This window comes from Epithele typhae (assembly GCF_022376455.1).
Source record: "Epithele typhae strain CBS 203.58 chromosome Unknown BXZ73scaffold_65, whole genome shotgun sequence".
Classification (NCBI taxonomy): Eukaryota; Fungi; Basidiomycota; class Agaricomycetes; order Polyporales; family Epitheliaceae; genus Epithele; species Epithele typhae.
In genome coordinates, this window is record NW_025954256.1 from 1 (window position 1) to 12,376 (window position 12,376).

Consider the following 12,376-nt stretch of genomic DNA (forward strand, 5'->3'; position numbering starts at 1 on the left):
TGGAATGCCATGATCGGCTGGCCGCGCGATTGGCGGGGTGGGAGAGAAATCCACGTGGCAGCACCTACCAAAAATGGCGCGTGGGAGCAGCGTGGGTGAAAACAGGCGGGGAATACTTAGACGCTATCCGCGTCGGAGCTCTTGAATCCCCGCTCGCCGCACGAGTCCAAGCTTGCGACCGCTCAAGGAGCCGCGGAGCGGCATGCCGCGCATCGGTAAGCTGATGTGAAAGGGAAGAATCGGGTGCTCGATGAACAGACTGGCTGGAACTGGATCGCGTCCAATGGCAAGAGACGCCAGCTTGGCAGATATCTTCGCTCCGGGCTGTCTTGAAGCCATACTTACCGCTGGGGGACATGCTACAGTCAAACCCCTCGTAGTGCATACCTGTGATAGTGCATACCCCCACATAGTGCATACCTTTGGCCTCTTCCCGAGTTGGTATAGGGGCATAACGCATACCCCCCCGCATACCGCATACTGCATACCTCGGCCGGGGGGTCCATAACGCACTGTACCTATGTATATAATCAGTATTAGCGCCCCACATGTATGCCTTGCATGCCGCCCAAATGCGGGATAACTTTCCCATGTGTCCTCCGTGCCCGACTGCCAGCAGCCTGGAATAGCCACACAAACCGTCAGGACTGGCCGGGGCTCACGCGCGACTTGATCACACCCCCGGCCACCTCTCCCTGCCTCCGCACTATATATATCCCTCTCGCCTTCCTCTAATCCGGCCTTGCTGTCCTCGAGAAGCAGGTGAAAGAGCGCCGAACGCCCTTCAAGCTTCTCTTCAGGCTGGGAAAATCATCTCGTAGTCATTGATTACTTTACTCGTATGTAGGCTATGTAGGGGGAGGAATGTGCGCGCGAGGAATGCGCGCGTGAGGATTGATACGCGCGCCAGAGGCCAAAAGGGCGCCCTGCAGAAGGCGTCAATGGGTCTCCCACGATAAGCGCTTCTCTCATACTGCATACCCCCACATAACGCATACCTCGGGGGCCTTCCCGAGGGGTATGCACTATGAGGGGTTTGACTGTATTTGTGTACTCATGGAAAAACAGTCGTACGTATGATTGTGTAGCCTTCTCTGATTACCCAAGGACGCTCAATGCAGATATTGAGGGTAATCATTCTGCATCGCCCGCCTGCCCTTCTCTCCGTCCGCCCAACAACCCAGGTCCCCTCGAATCCGTTCCTCGTGGTAAAGGTGCAACATGTCCACGGACTCCGCCTGTCCGCTCCCCGAGTACATCCAGGAGATGGGGGCGAAGACGTATACCGGCAGGCTCGCCGACGCCAGCGACATCCACATCAACCGCAGTTCGAACACGCCTTCTTTGTCATACTCGAAGTCGTCTATGAAGCTCACGAACGACGGCTGTATCACGAACTGCCGCAGTCCGCGCCACTGGGGCAACAGGGGCACCTTCGCTGCAAACAAGAAGGACATCGCTCAACGTCAGCCGATAGGTACCGTAAGCAGGAATGGACCAAATGCACGCACGTGGATCCAGTGTGCTCTCGATCGTGAAGTCAGGAAGCCCATACCAACCCTTTGGATGCGTTCGGTGGTCCCAGGGCTCCACGCTGTCTTCGACGCGCTCCAGCATGTCTTCGTCCGCGCAAGCGTCGAACACGCCCGGCATGCTGTCGCCCATGTAGCCGGTGATGCGGAAGTGCGTCAGAGCGGGGAGCCGCTCCGCGACCGCGGGGATGTCGTCCAGCGTGCCCCCTGGGCCCCGGCGGTCGTACCAATGAAGGCGTCGGAGCGCCGGGAACCGAGGTGGTTGGTGCGGCGGGCGGGGCTCCGCGAGGTCGAGCAGCCACGATGGCGGGGCGCCAGATACGGTGAGCTCGCGGAGGGTGGGAAGAGTGGATGGAAGTCGTATGTATTGGGTCAAGTCGCGCTCGAGGAAGATGATGGCGAGCGTCTCCAACCCTGAAGCGGCAGCGTGGAGGAGGTCGTTAATAAACTTGGCGTACCGGAAGGCACTCGTATGAGCGTGAAGGCTGCCGGAATCTATCGTAGAGTCGTTTGCGCCGTTCAGCGGGGCGTAACCCTCAGGGAGGTATACGGGACCTTCGTGCCTAGAGAAGGAACGCTTGCTCTTTTCCACGAGCTGGAGATATTGGGATTGCGTGCAGCTCAGGAATAGGTGGCGGAGCCGACCCCGAGATGTTGCGTTGCGTTCCTTTTCTGCTTCTAACCGTCGTGTCAGTGCCATCATGTATTTTGGTCGACCCATGAGCGCCACGTTATCGAGCCGGTGGTATTGAGATACGCTGTGGATGTGCTTGGAGACAAGGGCGAGGGAGCAGGATGTAGCGCCGCCGTCAATGGTGGCGAAGAAGAAGATTCGTTGCAAAAGCTCCAATGGAAGCGTTTCCATGACGGACTGAGCGGGAGTCTGTATGAGCGTCTCTGAGAAGGAGAGCGGATGTGGATGAAGGAGGACGGGATATACAGGTTTGCCCCTGACTTGTGCGATTTATATGAATTCAAGTGCGACGACTCATAACGCCACCACGGGGCCGAACAGCGCCACCACAGGCTGCTCCACTTTGCGAATGATTAAGAGACATATGAACTCGTCACGAGGTCGAAATCTTGACGATAGAGCGGTGTAAGCTCAAAAACGAGGAGGGTGGGATGAAATCAAGAAAAGAGAGTGAATTGGATGCGTGAGAACGTGAACAAGAGAGACCCCTGTTATGCGCGCAGTGTCTTTGTCACGTGCAAGGAAGAGGAAAAGGTATGACCTAGTTAAACGAGTCAATCGCAACCATGAGATTTGAACCATCTGACCTGAGTCCTGACGGGTTACTTTCTTTCAACTCTTGCGAGAGCGGAAGTCGATCAAGGGTACAAACTGCAAGCCCTTGGATAGTGTGGTTGGACGGCGTCGATTGACTCCTTTCCTTCACATAGGGAATGGAGGATTTCAAGTCTGAATCATTGCAACGTTGTGGTTGAGGATCGAAACTTGCTGCTGCGCTCGCCTGCCGCGTTTCTACAGATCCATCATTGATTTGTCATCCCCTGAACCAAAACCTCAGGACAGGGTTAGGGCTTCGCGAATCACTTCACGCCTCTCCCACCACCATGGCTTGCACACTTCCTCGTCCCCGGGTTGTCTGACCTGACAAACACTTCGTATCGGCCATAGCAACACCTCGCATTGGAGAACGACTAGGGATTCAAGCGCGGAGTGGGCCGGAGGGGATGAGACGCAGCAGCAACGGTACACTTCCCTTCTTCAACACAGCCGTCATGTCAGGACCTTCCTTGCATGCATCTGACGGTTATGACCCAGATTGAATGCGCTTTATGTCGAACCGGTGCTCACACATAGCGCGTACCTATATCTGCTCCATCGAAGGGCCCATCCCAGACACGTACGTCTTCTCGTATCGTTCCGTCCCTTCGCTGGGTGCCTCTTGCTCCATGTTATCGTTCGTTTTCCTACGTGCATCACCTTCTGCCCTGCGTCACTCGGCTGGAGGTCGATCGAACTCTCGTTTGTGTCCTACCTACCATAGCGGCTCAGATAAAGAGTACGACTGCCTCTCGCACAGATCTCTGTTGACGAGGTAGTCGGGGACGTCCCCCCTCTGCTTCGCGCGTTTCCAGCCCTCACGGACCTCCCAGCACCCGATCCCTCCATCGCCCCCGCGAATCCGCGCGAGCCGCTCCCGCGCGAGCCGCTGGACGTCGCGCCCGGCGTGGTCGAGCGCGTCGTCCTGCCGCTGCGCGGGAATCATGCACACGGGCAGACTCGAATGCTCGAGCGCGCGCCAGATGTCTTCGATGCCCTCGATGTGCGCCGTCTGGATCCAGGTCGCGTCGCGCAGCATGAACGGGCTCATCTGGAGCAGCGGAAACCTGACGTTGCGCAACGAGGGCGGGATCGGCACCTTGGCTGTGGTTTGCCGTGAGTCGTGAATGCCATCCCGAGGACAGAAGGGGTGGGGAGAGGCTTACAGAGTGGCGAGGCACCGTCGGGGCGGTTGAAGGCGCCGGGGGAGCTGGCGAGGCCCTCGAAATTCGACAGGCGGACGTGCGTGAGCTGTGGCGCGTGCTCCCCGAACCGTGCGATGTCGAGCGAGGCCAGGTAGACCCAGTCTTCCGGTGCGCCGAACCAGTACAGGCGGCGGAGGGCGGGGAGGCGCGGCGGGCGCGGCGGCGGCGCACTCCTGCGTCCTAGCACGAACGTTTGAGACGCGTTGACCACCGTGAGCTCGCGAAGATGTGGGAGCCGCGTGGGCAGGGCGGTGTTCCAGCTCAGATTGCGCTCCATGAACACGATGCTTAGGGTCTCAAGGCTAGGGCCGGCTTGAGCAAAGAGGGAGGAGAGGTGCGCGGCGTAGTGCGCGGTGTCTGTTCCTGGCTCCGCTGGAGTCTCGTCCGCGTCCGGGCCGTTGTGTCTACCGTCGACGATCATGTAGTCTCGGTATCTGCTGTCTTTGATCCTCCTGATATCCTTTCCGGCACTGGTGACTTCGGTGCAGAGCAGAAACAAGTCCAGAATTTGTGGGGGAGAATCCGGGAAGCGCACTCTGGAGGCTGCAAGGTGGGCAAGGAGGGATTCCAGACGGCCGACCGTGGCGACGAGGAGGATAACCGAGTGGAAGCGATAGGGCTGTGATGCGTCGGAGACCCGTTTGGAGGTGAGCGCGAGAGAGCGGGCTGTGGCTGTGGCGAAGAAACAGATGTGCTGGAATACTTCGACTGAGAGCTTGTCCATCGTCGTTCTCTTTGAAAGAGCTATTATCGATCCTGGCCTTGCTTGCAATGCTTGGCATCCTTCCTACGGAGCGGCTGGTGCACGTGTCAGCCACATGGTAGTGCAGGCTGCGACTCCTCTTTGGTAGAAGGGATGCCTAGGGGAGACTAGCGACTCCTGTCTTCAACCTGCTCACGACTAACTCATCCTCGCCAGCCACCAACTGGAACCCACAGAGCATCCCGTCTACAAATGTGCCGGATGTTTGCAATCCTCAACCTTTAACAGCCGGCCCCGGTGCTCGCCCACTTCTCTTGGCAACTCTGTCATCCATGGCCAGGAGCATTCAATATGCTGGTGGAGGCGGCTGGGTCGGAAGGATGGTCGCTACTCATTGTGGCGCCGAAGTGCCCCAGTGCCGCTGTGCTTTCATGGCCAGACTTCAACCATCCTCCGCGACGCCATGGGATTGTTACAAGATTCTTACTGTCTCTTTCCAATAGCTCAATAAAATATGTACTATATGTGATCATTTCACCAACTACTGTGAACACAGTCCAGACGGAACCAGATATTAGCCCGTCGTCCACTGCAGCGTCCTCCCACCACAACGAAACACTCCGCCATGCAACTAAACGGGCCACGGCATCTTCTGCCCCATCTCAATGAGGAACTCTATCGGCGCCTCGCGGTACGTGTCGTTCGTCAGCGAGAGCGTCGTGTTTCCGGAGAACTCCAAGAGCACCGGGTTGCTCGCGTTGTACATCGGCCAGTCCTGCGTGACGTTCGCGGCGCCGTTCGGGTCGAGCGTGTTCGCAAAGTGGATGAAGATGTCCTGCAGGTTTCCGCCCCCGTACATGTCCGGGACCTCCGACGCGTGCGTCTGTACGGGGAAGATGAGCGGGGAGCGGGGAGCTCCAGGGCAACGCGGGGACGTACCGATCCCAAGCCGGGAACGTATTCCCGCCTGTAGTCTGGAAAGAAACATCAGCATCGTTCCGGGCGGAGAGAAGGGCGATCGGAGGACGCACAGTACGCCCAAACGTTGCTGTGTGCGCTCATCTGCTGCGTGAAGAGGCGGCGGACGGCGTCGACGCCCGTGTCCCCCTCGAACGACGCGACGCGCTTGTGCATCTGCGTGTACTGGAAGTCGTCTCCGGTGCCATACGGCGCACCCTGCGCCGGGTCGTTCGGATACATTTGCACCAGCGTCTCGGCGTCGGCGGAGCTGATGTTTGGAAAGTACACGGCTCTGGCGTACCCAACGAACTCCGTATCGGTCCTGCCGAGGAAGGTTGGTGAACAGCAAGCAATGCAAGACGTATACACGCACGTGATGTTGGGTAGGTTGAGAGCGAAGAGCGTCCCTTCATCCTCGGCGTTCCCTGTAAAGTCGAATGATCATTGGCAGCTGGTCAATGGGGACGACGGATTGGAAACGTACCAGCGACGATGGGAATCTTCGCAACATGCCCTCCCATGAGTAGCGTCTGTGGAAGGTCCGAGATGACGCTCCCGTCCGCGTGCGGGCTCCACACGGAGGCGACGGCGCTGACGTTGGTCACCGCATCCGCGGGTGCCTGCCTGAGACATGTCAGGGTATCGTTCGCGTCCGAACACCCCACCGACGCCACGTAGGTGTCGTATGCCGCTTGCGGACGCGGGCCATCGAGCCAACCGACGGGTTGGATGGCGCCCGATTCGGCCCACAGAGCATGGAAGAGCCCTTCGGTGTTCCCGTCGTTGTACACGATATGCAACGCCGCCGAAACGCCGCCGGAGCTGAGGCCCAGCCTGTACAGAACAGTCCACTGGGCGATCAGTGCACGACTTCCATCCCAGTTCGAAGTACACACAAGGTGACCTTCGTGGGATCGCCGCCAAACTGGGTGATGTAACGCTGGATCCAGCGAAGGGCCTCACGCTCTGTGAACCGTGCCACCAAGTCAGCAATCTCGTGAAGCGAAATCAACTGACACGTCGGCTTACGATCCTGAAGGCCGAGATTTCCGACATTCGCGTCCTTGACATCAGGAAAAACCCAAATCCCTATTGAGAGGTAATATATTGGTAAGCCGATATACGCCAAAATACTGCAGCTGTTTCAACTCACCGCAGTTTACAGACGCTTTGTCAAACTATCGCCTTCCTTCCGATCGCTTATGGGGTGGATGATGTATAATTTGACGTGCTTGAGTAGCTGTATTGGATATCTGTATATGCAGTTAGCCAATAACGATACACTCGACTGGATCCTGACAGCTAGTAGCGATGGTGTATGAGTTCCCTCGCTGTTCACACATCAGCGCTCAGCAAGCATAGATGGAATTTACAGAAAACTGTCATTGCTTTATGATCTAAGTACTAAGACAGTGTACAGATACCCGAACCTACGATACTGGTTTTTCGGCAGAGGCTCTACAATATGCAAAGAGAACGTACCTGGATGTGCACCCAATCCCGGCATCCCGTCGCCTAACTCTCCACGCACATGCTGCTTGCCTTTTGCGACGAACACGATTGCGGGCGGGGCGCGGTGGCCCGTGGGTAATGAGGCGGGGAAGTTGCAGCCCGACGAGTAGACCTGCTGATGCGGGTTCGGGGCGTAGCTCAGCGAGTCGAGCCGTGCAGTGATCGCGGCGTTGCTCGCGGAGTGCGTGTGGGGCGCGTGTGCGTAGCCCAAGTTGAAGACGACGTGGACATTGGACTATGATGCGTTCGAGCGTGTCGACGTGTTACCCTTCGGCGCGGGCTGGGAGGAGGGCGAAGAGGGCGGCAAACCAAGGTGGCAGGTGCGCGGCGGACTTGATGAGGAAGGTGATCATGAGCGGGCCCGCGACAAACGCTCCGGGACTTTGTGTCGTCAGGGATAACCGCGCCTGGGGTGAGCTGGGTGTAAGGTGTTGACCGTGGTGCCATGGCTGACGATTGGGTCGAGACAGAAGCACCCGTCGCGCTCGCCACACATGAGTTGATGACCACATCGCGCCTGATCTTCATGCCCAGCATCCGGTATTAGATAACCTCGAGGAACGTGGACGTCGTAACCAAACGGCGTCGATGGAGCATGCAGGCCACGTGCTAGACGCGGGGGATGTGGACTCCGACAGACGATGGTGTGAGCTGGCAAAGAGGAGCTCGGGCTGTACGGCGGCGCACCCGCGTGCCTAGGAACGGGACGAGGAATGGGCTTCGGCGGCGAAGTAGCTCCGTTTTGTCAGTGGATGTGGATGTTGGCGCGGACGCGGTGTTGTAGGGGGTGACATGAATTATGGCACGGATAATGGGAGGACGTACGAAGAGACGACAGCCATGGGGAGGCGGAAGGAACGAAGCTAGGAGAGTGATGGCAGTCACAGTCGAAGTGCGGAATATTTAGCGCACGGACTACACGCGCGCTTCTCGTTCTCGAATGTATCAGGCACACAGACTCAGTTGAGTCAGTAGCGCCCATGGCAACGCGCGCGGCGCGACGCGCGTCCCCACATGTGCCAGCCTCCTCCACCACCTCCACCTTGTCAAACTCCCCATCTCCTAGCGGCGTTGTTGTTCTCCGCCGCGCACTTCTCAGACCTCCATCCTGCCACCCCACCGGCCATGCCCCAGATCACGTATTTCTTCGCCGCCGCGCGCTGCCGTGGATTCGTCTGGGTTGCGTACGACGTCGACCACGACCACGACAACCTATGAGACGTCAACGACGATGAGACTCGACCGGCTCCTCCCTCAGCTTTTACGGTCCCAATACGTGGACGTCCCTTTGCAACTCAACCCCACCGTCGAGGGCCCATGGTCACTCCTCGTCTCTCCGCGGTGACACCGCACGTGAGTCCAGCACATTTGACATCCGGGTTCCGGGTGCACGATCTCACGAACAGGTCGACAACACACATCTACACGGAGCCCAAGATCCCCGATGCTGTCAGCCTGTGCAACTTTGGCATCCAGGTGGTGAGTGTCTCACTCTTATGATCGCATGGACTCGCGGTGCGGGCGAGAGGAGTGACACCAACAACTGGTCGTACTCCTTGAGCCACTTCTCTGCCAGATCGGTCTCGCTTGCGCTATCGTCGACGCCTACCTCCTCGCTTGAGGTTAACACGTCTTGAGCGCGGCGGTTCACCACCTCCCATCCTCCACGTCGGAATCCGCGAGTGCCCCCGCCGCGATTTCCCGCCCGTGCCCCTGCTCACCCGCTGCTCTTCTAGGAACTACATTGTCTCTGTCGGCGAGTGCGCACTTGTACCACCGCGGCGTTTGGAGGGCGCAGCCAGCAGCGCGTGTCCACTTTCGTCTGGCGGCCATTTCGTGCCCACACGGGCAAGACTTGCTCTGGATCGAAGAGCGCAAGGGACGGATCAAGGTGCGACGGTTACGGTGCATCCTTTTGTCGGCTTCCGTCATGATCGAGGATGACGAAGAACACGAGCCGGACGATGCGCACTCGTGTGCGGCGAGCCCGACGATCCTGGACATGGACATCTGTCGCCGGTGAGGTAGTGTACTTTCCTCCTTCCGTTCTCCTTTACTGACCCGTTTTTCCCCGGGCGTGCTCTGAGCCCTCCCTCATCCTTTCCTCCTCCTTCGCTGCCTCGCCTCGGCTTTTCTCTCATCTTCTTTCCTCGCCCGTCGTCCCCCCGCGCTCATGCGCACACAATCAGACCCCCGCGCGATACACGTGGGACTGGCGCGCGTACACGCTCCCTGGCCGTGTCCGCCCCGGAACAGCCTCCTGGTCGTCGTCCAGGTCCCTCCAGCTTGCGGCTGCAGCATGAGTGCCAGCGTCTCGCGCGTACGTCGTCGGCGGGTGCACGGTCGTTGGTACCTGGCGGCATGCGACCGTGAGCAGGCCCAAGGTCCCGCTAGTCGAGGGCATCTTCGTCGTCTCTCGCGGCGATGGCGGGCGTGAGTGCTCGTCTGTGGCTCCCGGCGCAAGCCGCGTGCATATCGCATTCGCGCGCGCGTCCAACTGGTAATCCCTCGCGACGGAGCTCTCAGCAACTGCTGTGCGCTTTTTCGCAGGTCTAGCAGGCCCCGATACCGTTTACATTGCGTCGTCATTGCTCGTTGATAGGTACATCTATGTCGCTGTTGCTAAATACTGGTCTCGTCTGCATCTCAGATATCCAATCAATGTTCATTTTTGCCCCATATGTTATGTGTGATGAGTGCTACTGCTCGATATCCAGTGCTTGAAGCTGTGATTTACGGGCATGAATGAGACTAAGTGCATCTGGTGAGGGCCTGCTCTCGCAACTAAATTTTCCTTCTCCGTGTAATGGTTTCTCATTAGCAGAGGGGTAAGCGAAAAACAATACTTGTGCATAACACCATAATCGAGCTCATTATCCCTCACAAGCCTCAGTAACATCTCATTATGGATTTGGGTTTTTCCTGATGGACCTCCTTTCCTCCGAGCCAGCCGAGTGCTGTAAGCAAATTAAATTGAGACTCGGGGCCCTGGAGTCGTAATCTCGTAAGGCAACTCACGTCCAAGCCTGTATACCATCGTGAGTGTCGATAATTCTTCTATGAAACGAAAGGACTGACCGATAGCTCATCGATACGAAGATGACGGGCTCGCCCAACTCTGCAGATCGTTTCACCATGTTCCGCCCATCAACACTGTGTCACATTGTCAGGAAGGAACGTCCTGCAAATGCTCAGCGATTTTCACTCACTCGAAGGCTCCACCGAAGCCAAATGCACCAAAGAAGATGTACTGGTGATAACACATCACTACTCTGTTCGCACCACATTGAAGAGTACACTGCTCACAGCGACGACAGGGAGCTTGGACCCAGGTTTGACAGACGTAGGGGTAATCACATTGATGTTCAAACCTGGACACTGGGTCAGAACCTAGCAAAGACGTGACGACCGTGCAGTACTTACAATCCTCTGAGTATGGAGCCGGAGCTGGCGTGTGGAAGATACTTAGGTACTCCATCTGGTCGTGGGTGATCCACGTCGGGAGGGGAGGCTGCGTAGAAATGAAGTTGTGGCAGATGTTCCCGAACGCCGTGGCATTGATTTTCCCATTGTAAGGTTTATTTGCAACTGGGGTGCTGAACCTCAGCTCACCAACGCTGCGCAGAATAAAAAAGTCAGCGAAACACATCCGGTGGAGGAGCAACACATACTTACGGAGCTTGGGCGTACGGGATGCCAAGGTACGAGTCAGTGTAGCCATCGGATGTGCCCTCAACCGAGGCGCGGTCCAGATGGACCGTTGGAGCTATCGTCTCTGAACGTGGAACGGGTTCCCATCCACCAGGAGGGGGAAGGTCTGGTTTGAAGCCAGGCGAGAACGGCGGAGATGCAGCCGCGAGGAGAGAGCCCAGGGTGAACGCGGCGAGGACGGCGAAGCGCATCTTGCAGGCTGTCGACGGTGTGCTGGAGAGACACCCTTCGCCGTTTGGATCTTATATTGCAAGAGACTGATGCCTAGTGAGAAGGCGTTCATCCATTTCTAGTTTCGATCGTGCCTACCGCCCCACGGATGCTGTTTATGTCGCTCGACTGCTTCTTGAACAGGCGACGCATCCGTTGAGAAGCCCGACGATCTCAAAAGTGCCATTATAATTTCCCGTTCCGTTCCTGTAAGGCTATAACGGCGGCGAAGATGCTTGGATGCATATAGCTGCCATCGCCCGTCCGAAGGACGCGCATCCCGCACCATGCCCCCCATTCCGCCCCGGCTTAGAGGACGAATAATGCGGGGCCACGTATCTTGAGCGTGGACAATCGTTCCATCACCACGCCCTTCCGTCAGCTGGGGCTCTTGTGGTGGCATACGACCTTGAATCGAGGCAGACAGCGCGAGATAGTGACCGTCTTACCTCGGTTCAAGGTCACCCAGGAAGGAGCCGAGATGATGGACGATCGTCTGCAATACGGTATATTCGCAAGCGAAGTATGTCGTCCCTCCACCATCTATCTGGAAACACCGCCGGCCGTCGACGGCGCTCGAAAGATTCGGAGAGGAAAGATACCGTGAGGCCTGCCTCAGAACGCCAGTGCCTGTGCGGTTCAGAGGGGCCCTGTCGTTTCGACTTTGCAAATCTAAGGACGGGACGAGTCGGGAAATAGGGCGCGTACGATGGGACCCGTTCACAGGGACGAAAGAGCAAGCTCACCATTCCCAGCCGGAGTCCGTCCACATGTACCCGCATGCTGCATGAGTCGATGTATGGCACGATGCGTCGTCGTCCTGCGCCCTGACGTAACTGAGACACTAAGAGAAACTTTTGGGGGTTGCGTACCTCCTGTTCCTCTTAGTGTCACCAATACTGCGATGATGGTGCAGCGAAGAGAAGAAGCAAGAAATTGCGATACATGTCAAGGGGCGAAGAGAGTAACAAAGGAGAGTATGAAACGTACGATAAGTGATAGTCACATGTCGCGTTCGCTACGGCTGAGTACGGTCCACGTCGAGAACCGAGATGCTGGGCTGTTTATGGATTCGCGGGTCCCCAGCATCCTGCCTAGCCTCGATCGAAGGCCACGCCCGCTCCTTCGCAGCATAGAACAGAGGTTCTCGCAAGTTTCTCAGATCACGTTTTGCTTCGCGATATCTTTCACAAATTCGTTGTCCCAGCTTGGGGGGTAGGTAGAGGGGAAGATGCATGAGGGGAGGAAGTAG

General features: G+C 57.5%; 4 protein-coding genes across 4 annotated transcripts; all 4 read right to left on the reverse strand.

Annotated features, from left to right (window-relative positions):
• Positions 1-1,112: 1,112 nt before the first annotated feature.
• BXZ73DRAFT_105382 (uncharacterized protein) lies at positions 1,113-2,397 on the reverse strand (the record flags this gene model as incomplete). Its single annotated transcript, XM_048016229.1, has 2 exons — positions 1,113-1,438; positions 1,512-2,397. The coding sequence occupies 2 exons, from the start codon at positions 2,395-2,397 to the stop codon at positions 1,113-1,115; spliced, it is 1,212 nt and encodes a 403-aa protein (XP_047873697.1).
• A 1,141-nt stretch (positions 2,398-3,538) lies between these two features.
• Positions 3,539-4,752, reverse strand: BXZ73DRAFT_105383 (uncharacterized protein; the record flags this gene model as incomplete). Its single annotated transcript, XM_048016230.1, has 2 exons — positions 3,539-3,927; positions 3,990-4,752. The coding sequence occupies 2 exons, from the start codon at positions 4,750-4,752 to the stop codon at positions 3,539-3,541; spliced, it is 1,152 nt and encodes a 383-aa protein (XP_047873698.1).
• Positions 4,753-5,362: 610 nt separating this feature from the next.
• BXZ73DRAFT_80706 (Alpha/Beta hydrolase protein) lies at positions 5,363-7,650 on the reverse strand (the record flags this gene model as incomplete). Its single annotated transcript, XM_048023331.1, has 9 exons — positions 5,363-5,614; positions 5,671-5,705; positions 5,763-6,013; positions 6,065-6,116; positions 6,176-6,525; positions 6,588-6,657; positions 6,721-6,780; positions 7,174-7,438; positions 7,513-7,650. 9 exons carry the CDS (start codon positions 7,648-7,650, stop codon positions 5,363-5,365), a joined length of 1,473 nt encoding a protein of 490 aa, XP_047873699.1.
• A 2,521-nt stretch (positions 7,651-10,171) lies between these two features.
• On the reverse strand, positions 10,172-11,105 carry BXZ73DRAFT_105385 (Alpha/Beta hydrolase protein; the record flags this gene model as incomplete). The annotated part of the gene is made up of 6 exons (XM_048016231.1): positions 10,172-10,229; positions 10,282-10,356; positions 10,413-10,453; positions 10,510-10,574; positions 10,627-10,820; positions 10,879-11,105. The coding sequence occupies 6 exons, from the start codon at positions 11,103-11,105 to the stop codon at positions 10,172-10,174; spliced, it is 660 nt and encodes a 219-aa protein (XP_047873700.1).
• Between the last annotated feature and the right edge of the window lie 1,271 nt (positions 11,106-12,376).